This window comes from Palaemon carinicauda, chromosome 3, assembly GCF_036898095.1.
Source record: "Palaemon carinicauda isolate YSFRI2023 chromosome 3, ASM3689809v2, whole genome shotgun sequence".
Taxonomy (NCBI): domain Eukaryota; kingdom Metazoa; phylum Arthropoda; class Malacostraca; order Decapoda; family Palaemonidae; genus Palaemon; species Palaemon carinicauda.
The window spans coordinates 147,308,296-147,328,295 of NC_090727.1; the positions used below are offsets into that span (position 1 = coordinate 147,308,296).

The 20,000-nt window shown below is 32.1% G+C and overlaps 1 protein-coding gene across 3 annotated transcripts in view; it reads left to right on the forward strand.

Annotated features, from left to right (window-relative positions):
* Positions 1 to 17,235, forward strand: part of LOC137638605 (putative leucine-rich repeat-containing protein DDB_G0290503) — a 360,634-nt gene extending 343,399 nt beyond the window's left edge. For all 3 annotated transcript variants that reach the window (XM_068370841.1, XM_068370842.1, XM_068370840.1), the window contains 6 exons: positions 7,884 to 8,214; positions 8,923 to 9,324; positions 9,615 to 9,796; positions 10,148 to 10,322; positions 14,331 to 14,421; positions 16,461 to 17,235. In XM_068370841.1, coding sequence (XP_068226942.1) covers positions 7,884 to 8,214; positions 8,923 to 9,324; positions 9,615 to 9,796; positions 10,148 to 10,322; positions 14,331 to 14,408 — 1,168 coding nt within the window. In that variant the 3' untranslated portion in view covers positions 14,409 to 14,421; positions 16,461 to 17,235. The remainder of the gene's footprint in view (positions 1 to 7,883; positions 8,215 to 8,922; positions 9,325 to 9,614; positions 9,797 to 10,147; positions 10,323 to 14,330; positions 14,422 to 16,460) is intronic.
* The last annotated feature ends 2,765 nt before the right edge of the window (positions 17,236 to 20,000 follow it).

Consider the following 20,000-nt stretch of genomic DNA (forward strand, 5'->3'; position numbering starts at 1 on the left):
ATATATATATATATATATATATATATATATATATGTGTGTATATATAAAGCTCTTTCCCCTAAGATGTTGTTTCCAAAGAAAACGAGAACTCAACAGTCCCTGCCATAATCCTTCTTTATAGTGATAGAATTACAGTTGAAATTAGTCATTTCTTACACCTACGCAGACGGCAATTCAGCTTAACGTGTAACCTGTCCTTTCCACATTGCCCCAGAAACCTGAACCCCTGAATCTGGATAGAGGAGTCTGTGCAATTTAAGCGGTGCACTGCAGGCATTGATTATAGGTCTTCAGAGTGTCATTTTAGCCGCAGCTGCACTCACTTTTTAGCCTTCTACAATACCTTTGTTCCCGCTTCCTTTCTTCCATCTTGCTGCCCAGCCTGTTAGATTTTTGTTCAGACTGTAATTTCGGTGTTTTCCCGCTGATGTACGTGGTTCCTGAATGGACTCCAAGGCCCCAGCGCTGGGCTTTAGACTAATTCGTAAATACAATTACTTAACTTTAACTTGCTGGCGCTCTTGCTCTTCTTACATACTAAGGCCCTTCCTTTCCAATAGTCTTAAATATCATTATATTATGTAAGTATTCCTGTCATCGTTTGTCTTATCTGCTCAGAATTAAACACTGCTTCCACAAACCCAGCGTCAACACTTCCTCTTGCATGGACACACCATCTCAAAATACTCTGATCAATTCTTTCACATATGCTGTTTTTTTTTCCACGTATCTATACATGTCTCCCCGTATCAATTCCTCTTACATCACAAATTCTACAAAGACAGTTGGTTTCAAAATCATAATTTCTTTTCATGCACACTCGATTTTGTATATTAAGCTATTTTTTTCTTATACATTAACAACTGTTTTGTGAGAATTTCAGTCATAAAAGTACATTTCTTCAATACATATCAGATCTCAAGATGATTGTAAAATAGATCCACACAATTTCTGGCTGTACAAAATTGCCTTATCTATTGTTTCAAGTAATATACAACCAACAATCACCTTATTATAAAGATATGCCTAGACCATATTATAGTATTAATATAATGGTGTCGTTAAAAATACATCTGTTATTTCAATATCTAATTCCTTTTATAATCTACAAGAATACAATGTTAGCAATTAATCACTTTATTTTCTAATTTTTTCGAGTTTAAAGATCATTTTTATGGACTCTAGCGCTCATGTGCTTTCCTTCATGATTTGATTTATACATATTTGTTAGTTATTCTATCTTTTGGCGTAAGTACATGTTAATAGTTAAGTTATTCATTTCTTGCTAGGTTTACTGTTAATGTTCTGCGTGTGTGTGTATATATATATATATATATATATATATATATATATATATATATATATATACATATATATACATATGTATAAGTCACGAAAACTGACATGTAATGACCATATAATATGTATTATAGCCACGAATCGAAAAGTGAAAAGACTTGATATAAGTTAGTACTTTCGTCCTATTAATGGCACGCGAACCCATTGATGTCACTAATATGATGAAAGTACTAACTCCAGTTAAATCTTTTTTTTTTCACTTTTTCTTTCGTGGATATAATACATATAAATGCATATATATATATATATATATATATATATATATATATATATTATATATATATATATTTATGTTTATATAAATATATATATATTTATATAAATATATATATATATATATATATATATGTGTGTGTGTGTGTGTATGTGTGTGTATCATCCGTTGTTATTATCAACTTGAGCAGCGCCTCCCACTTCTTGGTTCATTTGCTCCGTTACTTAAGCTGTAATGTCATCCTTTGATAACGACTAACGTTATAAATTATGGTAAAACGTCCGTCCAGTAGTAATTGCTGTGCATTTTCCATAGTTCTGATAATGGTATTTAATAATGGTGAAATTTTTTAATTAATCTCATGAATCATGCAACCTTTCAAATACAATGTTGGTTAAAGGTTTTTTTAAGAATTATTGACAATATTACAGTTATTATTATTATTATTATTATTATTATTATTATCACTTGCTAAGCTACAACCCTGGTTGGAAAAGCAGAATGCTATAAGCCCAGGGGCTCCAGTAGGGAAAAATAGCCAAGTGAGGAAAGGAAAAAAGGAAAATAAAATATTTTAATAAGAGTAACAACAATTGAAGTTGTTATTCATCATGAAAAAAAAATATATTTAACGCAAATCTGATAAAAGTTAAGACAAGAAAAAGAAGAGAATAGCTAACTAATTTAAAAGATATAAATATCAAGCAACACTGGATCAACACAAACATCCACATGGTGTAGATTAGGTAAAAATTACAGTATTACGGAAACCTCGAAACAGTTACAACGAACACTGTACTTTATTCTTGGCCCCCTTAACCGATTTCTCACGTTAGGTTGCCGTGTGTTTAGAAGCCATATCTCCAAGTTTTCTTATTCTCTCGCTCTCTCTCTCTCTCTCTCTCTCTCTCTCTCTCTCTCTCTCTCTCTCTCTCTCTCTCTCTCTTTATATATATATATATATATATATATATATATATATATATCTTTAATAGATCTACTTACCGATGCATTCAATCGTAAACAACCATAATAGCATATATAGCATATATTAATTGCTTAGACACCCTAAAATATTAATAACCCCTCCCATCACTCTCAACATCTTATTAAAAAAATGTAATTAATGAATAATAAATTTGGTTTTACTCGCATATCAAACAACACAAATCAACCCTTATAAGGTACGATATCCCAAGCAGACGAAAGCCTCAAAAGGCCTTACACATACGACTCCCGTCGGTATAATTGATAACCTGCCCCAGCGAGTTTAAATTAGGAAGGAAGCCTTAGTAGACAATTGTAGCATCAGCTCCCTCCACGAACGACATTCGGGGTGTTTGTTTAACGTAGGCAAGTCAGTGTTTAGTTTGTGGCTGGAAACCCGGTTCGGACTCGAGTAGCTCTTGGAAGCTGTAGTTTCTGCTGGAAAGTGTACTACGAGATGCTGATGACCAGGTGGAGGACAAAGTTTTTTTTATTTTTTTTTTCTATAGATTAGGTTAATGGTACTGGTAGATCAATACGTTTTTCTAGTTGTAGGTTTAGATATTGTAAGAATTTCAGTAGGAATGAACAAAGGGAGTCCAAATTCCTGAAGGAATGGTATATATCTATTTATTATACTGTGTATATATATATATATATATATATATATATATATATATATATATATATATATATATACTATATATATATATATATATATATATATGTACTGTATATATATATATATATATATATATATATATATATATATATATATGTGTGTGTGTGTGTGTGTGTGTGTGTATGTATATTAGATAGAGTTCGTCTTTGTCGTTATTATTGTAATGACAGATGTTAATTTATGATTCTTTAGACCTCCAGTTAAGCGAGATAAAACATCAATGCGATCATTCATTCAGACTTGCAAATGTGAAAAGAATATATCTATCAGTCATGATGACCATGTCTTTTAGCGTAGTAGAATAAACTTTTTTTTATTATTACCGATTTTATTTTTCAGTGTGACGTATCTGTTTTTATAGATATAAGAACAGTTTTATGAAGTCATTCGATGAAGAATTTCGAATATCGTATTTGTAATTTTTATTATTTTTCAATTGCTTATAAGATATTTAGCTTCGCATGGTGATCTCTTTCGTAATGCTTCGCATGATTGAAATCTTTGAAATTGCACAAGCGGATTACAATGGATAATTAATATTAGTATTTGGCAGAGAGCTGTGAAAAGGAGGCAGTAAATTGAAATATTGTTTTATGAAAAGAATGAAAAGACCCGATAATTAATTTATCTGTTTATTATTCCATTCTTATCTGATAATTTCATTATTTCAAAATATAATTTGTTCTAGTGATTGTTTCATTCCCTCTGCTGATAAGCTTCGGCATATACAGTAATTTCTGTCTTCTCTTCCCTTTTTTAAGAGTGAAAGTCTGATTCTTGGTTAAAATTCTCCCCTTTTTCCTCATTTTTCTGTATTTGTTATTTCAGGCCTGTGTTATAGAAAAGAGTTTATTTATTCGTCCTACAGGTCTTTGCACTAAATAAAGATGCAAAAAGCATAAAAGTTTGCCTTTCCGATCTCTCTGGGAAATGTGTGAAGCCCTATCAATCATTTTTTTTTTTTAGTTTAAGTTTTTTTCAAGTTTGCTTTCAGCTTATAAACCTTATTTGATATTTTAGTCTAACATTCTTATTACTTTTGAAATATTTTAATATTTATCTTTAGTATATTTGTTCATTATGATTTGCCATATTTTTACTTTTAGTATTTTTTAATATTTGTCTATAGTATATTTGGTATGTATGTTTAGTGTTTATTTGGACTCTCAGTGTATTTAATATTTATCTATAGTATTTTTGTCATATGTTTTTTATTTTTTTCAATTTTTCCGATTATATTTGTATTTATGTCAAATCCTATGCCGTCGGAAATTCGGAAATATATTATCGATTATTTCCCACCTCAGGAGAAGGACTTTCAAAACGCGCTGTTCTCTCCCTTTCACATAATACATTACCAGTTTACGCAAGCTATTTCCCAGCCTGCCATTCATCTCAATCATGTACAGCGATTTCCCTCTGAGAAGATAAGTCAAATAGATAAAGTGGCACTGTGGGTGTGGTCAATAAAGGCAGCCGCACGCGAGGGACTTCCTTCTTTTCCCGGCATCTTTCACCGTCTTGTCGCCAAGACGCGCACTGAACAGAAAATGATTATGGTGTTGCTTGTCTTTGGTTGTTGAAACGATTTAGCGATTAAGAGAGACTTCTAATCTGACTTACGAGATGGTTCAGGGGAAAAGGTCTGTTCTGGTATGAAGCCAATTTCTTCTGATCAGATAGGCTTAAAAATTTACCGAAACTTAAAGGTTTAAAGGCCACTCATGAATGGCAGAGGCAATGGACAGTGACATTGCCCTATCGAGTTGAACAATGCCCTAGAGACTGACCATATATGCATATGATCAACTCCCAAGCTAGGACCAAGGAAAGCCAGGCAATGGCTGCTGATGACTCAGCAGATAGACTTATAGGCTCCCCCGAAACCCACATCCTTAGCTCACAAGAATGATGAGATTGCAGCGACCTAATAAACTAACGAGTTTGAGCGGGACTCGCACCCCAGTCTGGAGAGGTAATAGTTACTCTATTCAAATCTTTATCGAAGTATGCTATTGTGAGATTGACATATTGGGAAAAAGAATGTGTCGCTGTAAAAAAAAAAAAAAAAAAAAAAAGTAATATGATCCCAAGGTCGGCCTTTTCATGATTCAGGAAATTACTTTACAGTCGAGTTACAAATAAGGAAAGTGGAACCCTGGAGCTCTGATTCAATTTATTTTCATAGTTTCTATTTTGGTATAAATGTGTTGCGGATTGCCATTGTCATGCACGTTTTCAAATAATATATGATGATTCATGGTGTATTTTAGGAGGCATTTGCGATGAAAAGAAATGCTTTTAGTTTTGGTCATAATTTCTTTTTAGGTCACCAGACAATTTTAGAACATTCCAACATCCAAAAACGACATAGTGATAAATTAAGAAAAAAAATGAAACTCAAAAGTAGGTTTCGATGACTTTTGTGAAGCTCGTTTCCATAAAAGGAAAGTTAATTTCTTGTAACTCAGACGTGGTCTGTAATTTCCAGGTTTCTTTTCTTTACCTAAGAATAAAAACTTTATGATGACGTTGGAATAAGAATCAGATGAACTATATATTTTATAACTTGTCAGTAAAATAATTTATTTTTATTCAATGTCAAGGATATTATCCACAAATATAATCCTGAAGGAATGACATTTCACACTTTTGAAAATTAATATATCCTATAATACTGAAGATATTGAAGATGCAGATAATCTTGAAGATGCTCTTGATATTCATGCTCTTGATATTCATGCTCTTGATATTCATGTAGATGCAATAGATTTAAATAATCTTAAAAATGTTGGGGTTGCAGATATTAAAAGAATTACTCGAGATTAGTGCGCATTTCTAGATTCTATACTTGTATTTAGCAATTATATTTGGATTAAAGTCGATATTTTATAGCTACACTAAAGTTTCAGATGATTATCGTTATTTACAGAAATAGAACTTTCCCCTTCTCTATCGTGACCAGGCACATTTTTAAGATGGACTCTGAAAACAATACATTTTATTTGTGTTCTCCGATTGGTTTGCGTTTGGACATTAGGTTTTTATTTATTGATATCGATTATCTTTTTTTCTGAATGAAATAGCTTCTTCCGTTTTTCCTAATACGGAGATACTCGTTAATAAAACCTTTGCAAATTTAGAAGCCTATTTGTGTATTTTGATATGAAGTTATTTTAAATAAGAATTACTTTGTACCACCTTGTATGCCTGACATCACACGCCTATAAAATCAAACATTACAAAGCATAGTTTTTTCAGTTGAATTAGATGTGAAACGTAGCCATCAGCCATCAGCATGACAAGTAAATAAGCTATTTACTCTGCTTACAACCATCAAATCATGGAAAGTGACTTGAATGGAAATTTATTACTACTTTTACCACAAATGGTCTGACGACCAGAGAAGATTTCTCATTGGGTCTCCAATATATACTGCCTTTAGATAGTCAGCAACTGCTATACATTTTAAGAATGATTTGTAAGGTTTGGGCAATGTGTCCTCTCAAGTTATGTAAATAGATTTTTTTTATTAGTTTTTTTTATGTAGTAATATTTATATTAAGAGTTTTTTCTAAAGAAAGTTTTAAATTGATTCTTTTTTATGCACACGCATGCGGTTTATTTGCAGTGACATTTAATGCTAAATGTATAACAGGCCAGGTTAACAGTAAATAGTTAGAATGTGTTTTTTTTTTTTACTTTTTTATTTCAGTCATTATACACTTCATGCACTACTTAGTTGTTGATGTATGTGTCCATATTTTCTTATTTTTCTCATAATATGGTTTTTTAATTGATTTACGTTGTATCTATTTTCTTTACACTTTTTTATTATGTTGAGATAGGTTTTAAAGGTTAATTGCCTTTAGACTTAATACTTATGTGTACTGCAGTTCAGTTTGAACAATGGTATAATTTACTGGCAAACTTTCCATGCTTTTATATTCTTATTCTTACCTATTCATAAATGCATAATATTTGACACTATAGTTACAATAGAAGCAGAGATTCTTGAATCTCTGCTTCTATTGTAACTATAGTGTCGAAGAATTTCTTTGCACACACAATTTGCTAATCTCCAAATACCTTAATCCATTATGCTCAATTCTTCTTGGTATTTGCGCTTTCCCAGAGAACAGAAGTCTGTAAAAATTTATTGACAAACTTCCTACATCTTGAATTTAAATGCTCGAACCATCTTAAATTTAAGTACTCGAGCCATCTTGAATTAAAATACTCGAACTATTTTATATTCAAATACTCGAACTATCTTGAATTCAAGTACTCGAACCATCTTATATTCAAATACTCCAAGTATCTAAAATTCAAATAGTTGAACTATCTTGAATTCAAATACTCGAACCATCTTGAATTCAAGTACTTGAACCATCTTATATTCAAATACTCGAACTATCTTAAATTCAAATACTCTAACCATCTTAAATTCAAATACTTTATCTCAAATTCAATTACTCGAATTGTTTTAAATTCAAATACTCTATCTCTAATTCAATTACTCGAACTATCTAAATTCAAATGCTCGAGCTATCTCAAGTTCAATTACTCGAACCATCTTAAATCCAAGTACTCAAACTATCGTAAACTCAAATACTCAAAACTATTTTGATTCTTCGCAGGATGCAGAAGGAGTCTGTCATCGAGCGGGAGATCCGTTTGGCCCGGGAGCGAGAAGAGGCTTTCAGGAAAGAGAAAGGATTGCTCCAGAGCAACGGCAATGTCGTCGTCCACCGATCAAACAACAACAATAATACCACCAACAACAACAATAACAACATCACACAATCTTCGAGGCCATCGGCCTTTGCTAAGGAAGACCCAAGGGATGTTCAGCACCGCATGGCAACATCCAGAATACAGCTGGAAATCCAGGAAACCTGCGAGAAAGAAAAGGAGTTGAGGGATGCTGGAAAGATCCTGACCACCTCTGAAGAGACGGTTGATGCTAAAGTAAGAAGTTGATTTGATTCTTCTTTTAAAGGATTTCCTTAGTAGTTGAAATACAGTGATTGTTTTTTAATAATCAAATATTTTGAAGTTGTATGGGCTACTGTTCATGCTAGATTAGATTTTTTTCAAAGAAGTTTTTATACTAATGTGTTGTCTTTTTAAAAGCACCTTTATTATGACAATTTTATTGGACATTGTTTTTTATTGCATTCTATCTAAGATTTTAATGATATTTTGTTTTAAAGCTTACACGTGGATTTGGTGAAAAATACATTTTATTTGAGAGGCCTGTGAAAGCTCGAAGAAAAAAATTTTTGCCAGTAGAGAAACCAGTTATAAACACTGATGTTGCGGTAAGCCCGATAATACAGACAAGTTTGCTACTCAACATCATATCAAAACAGTAGTTAATGGTGACACCCTCTCCATTGTAAATGCAGTGTAGTGTATAGCATAGTTTTAATACGCATTGATACGCTTCAAGCTTTGTGGTTAAATGTGGTTGAGTAGTTATATTTGCCAAGATAGGCGATACATAAAGCTAATCCTTATGATAAAAATTATACTTCTGGTGGTGTCACTTCCCCCAACAACTCTTCTGGCTTTCAAACATGCCTGTTGTCTTCAAATTGTAAGTCTCATTGGCAGGTAATAATTTTTATGGTGACACTGTTTCCTAATCCCTGGCGCACCTTTTTGCAATTGTAGGTAACCCGTATGTCTGACTTTTCTGACATGAGCCAGATTGATAGCGCTTGGAACCGAACCCCCTCATCATCATCCTCCTCTTCCTCACCTTCTCCAAGAAGCCAAAGTGTAAATGGCCCTACTCCTAACCTAAAGAGAAGCCCTTCCCCTAGGAGCCCGTCTTCCCCAGTGCCTTCATTCAATCTTGCTCCTCCTCCATCAAGAGGCATGACCAAAAGTCTGTCTACTACTAACCTGGCCAGCCCTACCGGAGTGCGAGCACCCAAGGGCCTTATGCAGAAGTTCATTGCATCAAGAGGAAAGCTGACAACCTCAGCTTTCTCTTCCCCACCTCCCAACAACCTGCACATAACCTCCACCTCTCGGGGCATTCCTACGAGGCCCATGAGAGTGGAACCAAAGGTGGATTCATTTTACAATTTTGTGTAGTAATTGCTTGCTTCCATCCATTCAAAATTATGTAATGAATTTTAAGACATTTGAAAATATGAATTTCATAAATATAAAGCAATTTTTTCAGAATTTAGTAATGAAGTATTTTAACAACAATACTGTAGACTATTTCACGGTCTTCCAGTTGCGTAGATCTAAATCAGAAAATTATTTGTCAATTTCGAAGTGTCATATTAGCATAATAATGAAAATATGTCACAGGGTGTTCAGCCAATAATGCATAATAATTATGTCAACAGGCAGCGGTATTACAACGAGAGACAATTTCTAGATTGAAACCCGCACAACAGACCAATGGAGAGGCAGAGCCCTCACCAGCAACAAATAACCAAACTCAGCAATTCCGTCGCTCTTATTGCACAGCGGAAGAAAAAATTCAGTTAGAGTTAAGGGAGATGCAGCAACGAGAGGAAGAGTTAAGGTAAATGGGAATTTAGTTCATTTACTGTATCTTTTGAAGTTGTGGTTGTAAAGAACACCTTCAGGAGCATGAAAGTGGATTGTTAATAGTTCGTAGATAAAGCCAATAGTGCAATTTAATGATGATATTGCTCACAAATTGGTTTCTAAGAAGATATTTACTAATAATTTTTATCTATTAGGTATATTTTATGCTTCTGAACTGTCTGTCACTGATAGATTGTGTATCATGTCCATTCATTTTAACATTACAGCAGTTTTATGATAATGGCAATGTAAATGTCTGTTTGATCAAATTTTATAAATTTCCCTGAATTAAAGAATTCCCAGATTTATGATTAATTTTTTTCAGACGTCATCGTGCCCGCTTGTTAGCGCAGTCCCAACCTAATCTTGCTGGTTTAGTTATGGACGAAGAAGACTTTGAACCAAGTGAAGATACAACAGATTCAGTCCATGAAATGAATGGTCTACGTGCAGTTCTTTCCAACCCAAACCTCCTAGAAGATGAGCCAGAGCAGACACAGGTAATGAAATTTTAATGGAATAATTGCATGAAAGCTTTAATATTTTTTTCAGATGAAGATGTTTTTTCCATGATAGTCTTTTTTGTGATACATGTGCATGGTGTCCAAGTATTCACCACAGATTATATTTAGCAATCTTCCATAAGTGATAACTTAATGTTCACTCTCCTAAGAGCTGTGTGGAACCATTAAGCAGGCAGAGTGGTTCTTTGTTCCCAGAGGAAAGAACCATCTTGGCCAGCTGTTATATAGTGCTAGAAATTGTTCATTTAACTTTTAAAAGAACCCTCTAACATCCATACTAAAACAGTCGTATAGTAAAAGTGTACAAGTACTTTGTAATTAGAATATATCTGTTTTGTAATACTTCAGAAAAATTACCCTGGGAATAATTGAAATATTTATCAGTTCCTTCTTCCTTCAAGAGTAGACCTACTCTTTGATTTGTTTTTTCAATGAAGGTTGGGAATGCCAAAGTTTATTGAATACTTGGCTTCTTTTATTTTCTCAAAATGTACCATAACGGTAGGAATTTAGTAGATGGAGAAGTTTCTCAACCTTTTAAATGAATGTACAAAAAAGCCGAAGATAGATAATTGATTGACTAAACGATTTGATAGGGAAAATAGATTCTTCGGGTATTCACTAAGAACACTCGGGTTACTAACGTGGTATCTGAATTCCAATAAGAAAAAAGTAATTGAAAAGAATACTCTACCCCTGCCTTTATTTTTGGAATTGTTTTCCTTTTTTCGTTTGATCGTTTTGGCCCAGGTTGTGTAAGAATGCAGAAATCCTTATCTTAAATTCTTCGTTTGAAAAACTTGAATTGGTTAAGCTTTTAACCCCTAAATCTGAAAAAAAAAAAAAACCTATCCAGGATTTTTATTAGTCACTTCATGGAGATGGTGTTCCATTTTGCATAAGCTTTGTCAGATATGTGTTGGTTTTCTGCTGCAACTAATCGAAAAATCTTGTGGTCGAAGGATTAGGTCAACAGACTTAGTAAGCAGCACAAGAAGTTATCAGTAATGTTCACAAAGTGAATATTGGCGAGTTTGTTTTGGCTTGGGGATACTTGCAGTTGCTTGAGAAGGGCTGGCAGTACAAAACAAGTAAACAATACCATGGGCTCTATAAATTTTCTTATGATACTGGAAGCAGAGTCTTTTCTGTAATTAATGTTCCTGACAGACTCAGCCAATGGAAATTTATAGACTTGAGCTTAAATTAAAGATCTAGGTCCCTATAAAGGAAAACAATATTTATAAGTTTTGATGTTCACTGAAGTGGAGAATCCCTGTAGTATTTAAAGAAGCTATATTACCATTAAAACCTAGGGAACAAGTTTCCCAGGAATAAAGAACAGTCAAACAATGCAAAAGATTCCTTTAAACCAAAGTTTGTTTTAGACCTTAGTACCAAAGTTTCTCAGATAAGTGTGGATTTATTCATTAGTTTTCAGTAATCAAATTTGTTATATACTTGTCATCATTATCATATCTTCTTCCGCCAACATTTTATCCACTGCATAGTGGCCTGATTGCATTCTTAGAGGTCTAAATATGTACAGATAGGCCTCTGTTCACACCTACGAAATATGTGATCCATTTTCTGGATGCATGACCACATGGGTGGCACCCAGCAGAGGGTAGATTCCGCCTATGAAAATTGTCCCCAGTCCTTCCAAATCTAGCTCTTACTCAGTTGAAAGTGACCTAATCCTTTCCACAGAAGTTTGTTCTTGTAATATCCTTTTAGAGGATACTGCTGATAAACTAAATAGCAGAGAAGGACTTTATTTGGCCGTTGAGCTTGACAAGGATTTTTGAAGTAATTTTTTATTTTTTCAATGTTTATTGAATCCATGAGTTATAGAGAATTGTAGGTTTCAGATGTTTATTTCTCCTTAGCTATAAAGATAAAGATGATTCTTTAAAACCAGTAAAACCTATGACATCCTTCATTTTCTTGAAGCAGGTATTTATCCTGGATACAGCATCCAGAGATCTTTATAAGAAATTTGTAGTTTTTATTTGCTTTTAGGTTGTATAGCTTATCTATATGAAAAGAGTTTATTAGATAAGAAAAAATGTTAAGGATAGGAATTTATTTCCAATATTCTACTAAGTTTTCAAATGGATCAATTTTCATTGTATTCATAATTTGAAACATTTACAGTCTCTTAGCAACAACTGCTGAGTAAGCGAGGACTGTCCTTCTGTTGATGAATATATTTAGAGATATTGTGTTAAAAGAGTTCTACATAGTCAGATGCCTTTTTGGCTTACAAAACTAGTTTGATGATAGCAATTGTCTTATATTAATTTTATTTTCAATTCATGTTGTTCATATAAGAAAGTAATTGTCATATCTACTTAAACTCAGTAGTAGCTCAGTACTTGATTACAATTTTTTTAGTTTTGATAAGTTTTTATCTCTAACTGAAAGAGAGTTCTGTTTTAGTAAACAATGAAGAAAAGTTCTTCATACCTACCACTGTAGAACTATGAGATAGTAATTAAAATGTATAACACTTTGTCGCATATGATACCAACATTTTTTTAGGTGAGAAACTAATAAAAAATGTTTTAAAATCATTTCTTAAATAGGTCTTTCTATCTACTTTTAGACTGAACTTTAAGACTGTGTACTTTAGGACCAAGTAATTTAGCTTTATTTTCTTAAACAAATGTTCTTGTAAAGAACAGGTTCAATTTCACATATGCAGCCTGGCCTATGCTCTGATATTATGCAAATTTACTTCTAAGCAAAAGTAATATTTATTTGTATTCTTCTAGCAGCCTTTTAATAGGGAGGAAAGAGTTGTTTGGGTTTAGAGGTGAGACTACTGTGAACTATGGTACAGTACAGTAGTTATTTAGTTTGATTATCAAAGGTACTGACATGTTCTTATAATACCACCCTGTATTGATGCTTTTACAGTACTGTATATGTTTAGATATGCTCGAATTCAGATCCTGATTTGAGTTATATTTTCTTGAAAAATCACAAGTATTACCTAGAGAAGATTCACCTCAATTATTTGTTTCTTAAGTATGATATTGCCCCTGAATTTTATAATAATAGATTACTCTAATTAAAGTATTAATGATACTATTAGGAAAGCTAAGTTTAGTTGTAGTTTATACTATCATACGCAATCAATTTTAAAATACTGTATTACAATACATACAATGTTCGTGTTCTGTCATTATCCAAAATTCAAAGTTTTACTATTTTGATCACCTTATATACCAAATTTGATTTAAAAGGCCAATACATTTTCTCTTTGAAGTCACTTCATTTTCTAGCCTTTTATCATATCTGTCATTGTATGGCATAATGTTTTCTTAAACCAATTTCACAAGGTCTTAGTACTCTCAGTTTCTCTACTGCTTGACCTAATTTGGAATCTGTTCTATTTAAGCTCACAGTTCAGAAGTTTTTAATTATATTGGCATCTTTCTTGAATGTTCACGTAATATATCCTTGTAAAAACCAGTGAAACAAAAATTTAGACTCTCCTATTAAATATTACTAACATTTTTTTTTAGCTGTTAATTCTTTTGAGAAATATTTCTTTTGCCGGTTCCATTTTACTAGCCCTGTACTATACTAGTACATTTTATCCCAACATGTCGCCCTTAATTTCATTATTCAATTGTCGACACTACTTTCTCTTCCATATGATTAAAATGGTTCAGATTTCTGCAACAGTGAGCAGTATTTTGTTATGCTATTAGATTAAAACTTGTATGCTTACCGTTATGTAGATTAGATAATTTTTTCAGCACCATTATAGTAGTCAGTATTCTTTATTTCATAACATTTATTTTTAGTTCATTGATAATGAAAATTTTTGATAAAATATTTATTAAAAGGATTTGATTTTTTAAAGATTAGTATGAGAGGCTTAAATATTTTCTATTCCTATACTGGTAGCCTATATATATGGAAATGGTAGAGTTTTTCTGTATCTTATCGATGAAACCCTTGTTTTAACAGGCCGTAGAAAAGGGGGTTAGGCGTCGAAGTGCCCTGATCGCCCAGTGGGAAAATCGTATCCAGAAGGCTGACACGTGAGCCTGTATTACAGGTAGGATTATTATAAGATTTAATTTATCATTTGTTCCTTAAGTCTTGAGGTTGTGAAAAGTGTTGAAATAAATTATAACTTTAATAGTCACAATATTTTGTGTGCTTAATTTTGTGACATGACAAGGACATCGGGCAAGAATTGTAAAGGTAACTCTCATATGTTTAAGTCGAAATCTTGATATACTCTATTTTTGAAAACTGCATTACTGTATTTTTTGTTTTAAGTAATTTGTTGGTGATTAAGTAAGATGATATACAGTTCCCTATTTTGATTAAGGAAATTGCTATGAAATGAATTGGCAAGATATAATGGTACAGTACCTGTAAAAGTAATAATTGGTTAGGTCTTAAAAAGAATAATTGAATATATATTATACTACATTAATGTCTAAAATAATGACAGTAATTATTATACGGTACCAACTATAAATGAGAGTAGGCGCTTTACTTCATTCAAGATTATCATATCAATATCAACATACGTTTGTTATGTGGATAGTGCTGTGTTGTATTAATCTACCTTCAATACTTCTTGTGCATATTAACTTACATTGTGATGCATTTCATTCTAATTAACCTTACTCGTGGGCTACAATGAAGCTTCAAAATTGTGGAGTTTTCTGTCATTTTTAAGGAAATAGCCTACATTCTTTCATAGTATAAAATTCACAATCATCATCATTGTTAATACACAAAATTTTATCATACTAGGTTAGGTGTGTATTGAGTTCTCTTCACTTTCGTTTGTTTGAAGCACTTTTCACCTAGATTTCCATTTGGTCATTTTTTTTTCTCTCTCTTTTTCATGATTTATTGAGTCTTCCAATTGATCTTCAACTTATTTTTATCTGACTGACTATATGAAAAACAGTAACAACAATCTCATGAATAACTAGAAATTCTAGGGACAAGATAGTATCATTGAGGGTATCACGTCTTAGATGCATGGTGCAAAAGATATATGTTAAGAAAAAAAAAAGTTGGCTAGGATGTAGGGGGAAAGAATATAGAAAGTAAGAAAGCAGAGGAAACATCAAGTAATATGCATAACATTTAGTGAAATAAATTCTGATCTGAGGGCATGACCAAGTAACTGATTTAGTATTCTGTTATAGGCAAGTATGAAAAATATTGTCACCGTCATATGTTAAAACTAGAATTTTAAATAAAGTTTATAGAAATGCCATATAGGAAGTATGTTAGTTTTAAAGATATTTTGATATATCCGTTTTATTTTTTTCATAATAGTGTTCTTATAGCTAGGAAGAATATTCAGGCATTTTTTTTTCTCCTATCACTGCTGGTTTGTCCTTTAAATGGGTCAATTTTTATTTATCGGTAAAGTTTGAAGATTCCTAATGCTAGACAAGTGATTTTTAATGTAGTAGATATTTAATTGTTACTTTTGTAAACAAAACCAACTAACATTATTTTTATAAGCGGTGTTTAAAATCTCATTGCAAAATTATATGTACTGTATGTGAAAACTTTCTGACGGATAACATTCATGGTAAAATTTTATTGACGTTTTTAGGGGTTATTTACAGACAATGATTATAAACAAATCTAATAATTCCTTATTGGTATCAATGACCATTGATGGTGTGATGCCAGATAATTACGGATCATTCATGCATTCCTTAAGTTGATGTATTTACCTAATGTGACTCACTAAAATTATTATTAATATATCTATTGTAAGTGATAACAGAGGTACGTGTATTTGCAAAATATTAGATATAGATTGTTTCAGTTTAAATCTGAATTGGAAATGGAAACTTTTAACGGGTTTATGCAACTAGATATGGTGAAGAGAAATTTTCTGCCTTAGAAATGAAAAAGGGTCCATTGTAATATTACTGGACCATGCTCATCCATAGCTGATTCTTATCCTCTTGAAAATATGCTACGGAAGTGTGTGAAGAATATCTATATAAATGGTTTTTAGTGTAAGCCATTTTCTTTTTTATGTTGTAATATGGTATTAATGAAAAATATTTGTAGATTTTTAACATCATTCATCTTCTTTTTTTTCAGAATGCATTAGTTACTTGTGTTTGAGCAAGTTCAGCCATATGCAGACAGCAGGCCAGCTCACTTCTGGCAGCCATTAGCTGAGTGGAACTTGCAGCTTTACTTATGATATAGATTTGGACTGTATATTTAACTATGCTAGAATGGTCAGTCTATTTTTCTGTTTGCTTATAGTACATTTTTTTTACTAATTTAATAATTGAAAAACAATGCTACCATTGATGTCAGCTGGCTGCTGTGGCCATGATTGTGATTTATAGTGTGATATAGTATTTTTTTTATTCACAAGTAATTGAAATGCTTTTCAGTGTTAGCAGGGTTGTAGATGAGGGTTAGTTTCTATAACCGTTACTGTAAGTTTATCACTTACAAAACTGCAAATCTTTTACCTTCTATGAAGATCTATTTTAATTGTGTACAGTAAATACCTGTAGTTTTTTTTTTTTCTTAACAAAATGTAGATTAACACTTTGGGGTAATTTATATACATTATATAAATATATATTAGAAGAGGAAACTTCTCTCAATAGTCTTATTTGTACATATGTAGATTATGCAATGTTATTAAGAGGTAATTAATCATTATAGGATTATGTTTTTAATCATCTGCAATGTATTTGTAATGTTGATTAATCCTTTGTATGTTATTTTAGAAAATAACGTAGATTAAGGTTATATGAGATGTAACGGCAAGTCTGCAGGCGGAATTTTCAGACAAGGGTCTTGAGCCCTCAACTGTACCACTTTGCACAAATAAAAAGCTTCCAGTTTAAGATAAAAACAAGTTTTTTATTGTTACCCTTTGACATAGACTAAGCTGACAAGATCATTCATACTGAACTAAATGCATTTCTTAACCATTTAGACAGAATAATTTGTAAGTTAACAGAATTAGTAACTGCAGTGAAGTGTTTTACTCTGAGAGGAATAGGAAAAGGGTTCCTTAACATTTTAACTTGTACCCTTTTAAAGATTACAGGGTTAGCATTCTCTGATTATACTCACTGACCATAGTTGTTTTGGCTAATTATTCATGGCCGGATGCCTTTCCTGCTGCCAACCCTCCCCATTTACCCGGGCTTGGGACCGGCACCAAGTTGAGGCTGTCTTGCCCCCCTCAGATGAGAATGTTGAGATGGATTTGTGGGGTGACAAGAAGAGATAAGATACGGAATGAAGTAATTAGGGGTACCACAGATGTTAGAAAACTATCAGATAAGATCCAAGAAAGTAGACTGAGGTGGTATGGTCATGTCATAAGAAGAGATGAACAGTATATTGGGAGGAGAGTGATGGAAATGGAGGTACAGGGAACGAGAAGGAGAGGGAGACCAAAGCGAAGGTGAGTGGACTGTATCAAGCATGACCTTCGATCAAAGGGATTAACTGGTGATGAGGTGTGGGACAGAGGTAGATGGAGAAAGCTTACCAGAAACATCGACCCCACACAGAAGTGGGAAAGGATGTAGACAAAAAGAAGAAGAAGGGTTAGCATTCTCTGATGTAAACTTCCGTCATTAAGTGAAATATTTCCAAGCTGATAGGATTAATATTCCTTAGGTGAATTTATCTTGTAATGAATGAGGAATGAATTATTACTTAACCATTCAGCTTGGATCATTATAAATAGTCTAGATCACACTGCTTGACATTTTCCCCTGAAGAAATTTTCAGACTTACATACTTAACCTTGTAGCTTGAAACAGTCTCAAGATGATGAAGCAAGTCCCTACAATTAATTTTTCAACTTGAAACATCAAGATGATTAGGTAAGTCACTTTTAAACTTTAGCTTGAAACACTAATAAGTTGACAAGGTACAGTATGTCACTGTCTCATATTTTAACTTTAACCAAGTCCAAACTGACCAATTAAGTCCCGCTGCTTTATCTTTAACTTGGAACATTCTTCAGGTGTAGCCTTTTAAACTTTGATATTCTCATTCTATTGTTGACACAAAAGTATAACTAAATTTTAATGCATGATAACTCCTTTACACTAATAGGTAGGCTACTCCTATATAAATTTTAAGAATACTGTATACATACAGTAATACAGTTTATCTTGAATGAGAATTAGTTATAGTGGAGAAGAGAGGAAGAAAATCATCATTAACAAAATTAGTTAATGGTGACCGGAAAGGAAAAAGAAAAAAAAAAGAGTACATTCAGTAAAGTGACTATGTTGATACTGTAGTGAAGTGTATGGGTGAATTCTGCACTGTACCGAATGTAACAAATTTATATATATATATATATATATATATATATATATATATATATATATATACACTGTATATATACTGTATAAATATATATATATATATATATATATATATATATATATGTATATATATATATATATATATATATATATATATATATATATATATGTATATATATATATATATATATATATACTGTATATATACTGTATAATATATATATATATATATATATATATATATATATATATATATATATACATGTATATATATGTATATATATGTATATGTGTGTATATATATACATATATATATATATATATATATATATATATATATATATATATATACATACATACCCGAGCCGTCAAATATGATGAAAAAATATTTAGAGTTGCACACACTCATATTCATTCCTTCCCACCCAAACCTCCTTTCCTATCTATAACCCGCTGGTTCGGCAATTGGTTTCTCTCTCTCTCTCTCTCTCTCTCTCTCTCTCTCTCTCTCTCTCTCTCTCTCTCTCTCTCTCTCTCTATATATATATATATATATATATATATGTATGTATGTATGTATGTATGTATGTTTGTGTGTGTGAAAATATGAGCGATCTTTTAGTATCGAACGATTTTATGTTTAATCTTTTAACAATCCTAAACCAGATTTTAATAAGCATTTTTTAAAAATTTTCCTTTACCGAGAGATATCTGTATTGACAGTGAATTAGATACGAGATCCAAATTATTAATTGTGTGCTTTTTTATAAGAAGTGAATTGTATCAAGACGGTTGATTAATTGAGATATATGAGTATTGGTTATTTGTTGTTTCAAGAACTAGGTGGTAGGTTATACCAAAAAGAACAGAGGTAGGGCCTACGGTAAATCAAATTCTTTAAAAAAAAAAAATATTCAATTACATAGGGAAAATTAACTGACAAACTTCTTAATTGGCATACAAGTATTTTAAATCATTTGAAACAAAAAAGATTTTTCCAAAAATATTCGGAGAAAAAATGTATCGTAAATGTAAACGTAGGCTGTAAAGGTATTTCAGTTTGAATTAGCGTTGAACGGGCAATTAGAAATGACTTTCATAACGTTTCCTTCGTCGTCGCCAATATTATCTTATTATTAACATTTTTTTTTTCCTTTTCTGTAAAGTCTTTTACATTATCAAATATATTTCCGAGTAACATTCAAGGCATTCCATTTTTATAGCTACGCTTGTTACCAGCAGATGTCAGACAACCTTTATGACGTAATGTCTGTTGGCAATGAGAGACTACTCCTTTAGATTCCTTGTTTGTGTAACTAGT